The sequence below is a fragment of the Alosa alosa genome, chromosome 12, assembly GCF_017589495.1.
Source record: "Alosa alosa isolate M-15738 ecotype Scorff River chromosome 12, AALO_Geno_1.1, whole genome shotgun sequence".
NCBI lineage: Eukaryota > Metazoa > Chordata > Actinopteri > Clupeiformes > Clupeidae > Alosa > Alosa alosa.
In genome coordinates this window covers 19,289,261-19,290,511 of record NC_063200.1, presented here as the reverse complement: position 1 = coordinate 19,290,511, position 1,251 = coordinate 19,289,261, and the positions used below count along the sequence as shown (strand labels likewise).

The 1,251-nt window shown below is 36.7% G+C and overlaps 1 protein-coding gene across 1 annotated transcript in view; it reads right to left on the bottom strand.

The window, feature by feature from the left end:
* Positions 1–1,160: 1,160 nt before the first annotated feature.
* LOC125304884 (myosin heavy chain, fast skeletal muscle) overlaps positions 1,161–1,251 on the bottom strand; it is a 7,382-nt gene continuing 7,291 nt past the window's right edge. The window contains exon 26 of the mRNA XM_048259399.1: positions 1,161–1,218. Within this exon, the coding sequence (XP_048115356.1) occupies positions 1,161–1,218 (58 nt within the window). The remainder of the gene's footprint in view (positions 1,219–1,251) is intronic.

The following is a 1,251-nucleotide window of genomic DNA, read 5'->3' as shown; positions in this document are numbered from 1 at the left end:
GCTTGTGATCAGCTACCTAAAACAATTAATATCATCTACCAGCCCCTGTGATAATTAATACACATAATTGCGACCAACCTGGTGAACACTGGTTAGCTACGTACATAACTGAAGAAGGTGATGTGTTTTCTTCGACAGCTGGGAACCGTCCAGACAGTGATATATTTTCCCCAGCATATACACATTTCTTCTGAAAACATGGGTAAACGCCTGCTATATTCAAACCAGCAGGTGCAAGACTTTTCGTCATCACATGTGGTCAGACAGGTGTTCTTTCTGTATCATATGTTGAAAGGGTTATGCTAAGAAGACGTGATGCTTAAATACTCTGGAAAATTTAAATAGAAATGATACAACAGTGAAAATATTAATTGTGAAAAATTACAAGGTTGTAAATGCATGTGCAATATTTTCACATGTGTGCAGCATGCACAGATCAATGACAAGTATCTAAAAGTGTTGAAAAGGCTTTTTGAATAAATAAACATGTCAAATGACATTTCAGAGTTGGGTGTTTTATTGAAAACAAAAAGGATATAGAAATACACACATTATAAGTCATACCCGTATCAAAAAGTCATACAACCTTATAAACATTATAAACATAAGAAAAACAAAGCAGAAAATTATAATTTATAAAATATTACAAATATTCAGAACATTAGACATAAGCAATGCATAGTAATCACACATATGATTTCTGTATCTGGCTTCATGTTGCATCTAATTGAGGTGTTGAAAACCAGGGGATTCTGATACCGCCTAACTGGTGTATGAGTAGGTGTACTATGTTCTTTTAGGTGTTGTGATTGAATCTTCCTTTAACTAGTCTATTTGGTATTGTAGAAAGAGGGATGTTAGCAGGCAATAGCCCTCAGAAATCATGTCATCCTTGAGTGTCGCTCACACAGTCAAAACCGGTGACATTTTACCAGATCAAACACACAAGTATTTCCGGAATGGTTGTTGTGTCATAAAAACAAAAGACCCCTTTAATCGTCCCACGATGCTATGCCTTGAGAGTTGTACATCTTTGCTAATATATAACACCAGCATTCCTTTTGCTTCTCAGGGTACATTTTTAAAACCTCAGAGTTACCTGATTGTTCTCTCTTTAAAAGTGGGGGCGTGAGTTTGCATCAAGCAACTTTTGTGACACATCATCGGATGATGACTGCAGGTAAACTCAGTGTCAGTGTGTTCGTTCCTGCTGGTCCCCTGTTTAACCAGGGCCAAATATCTCTGTAATAA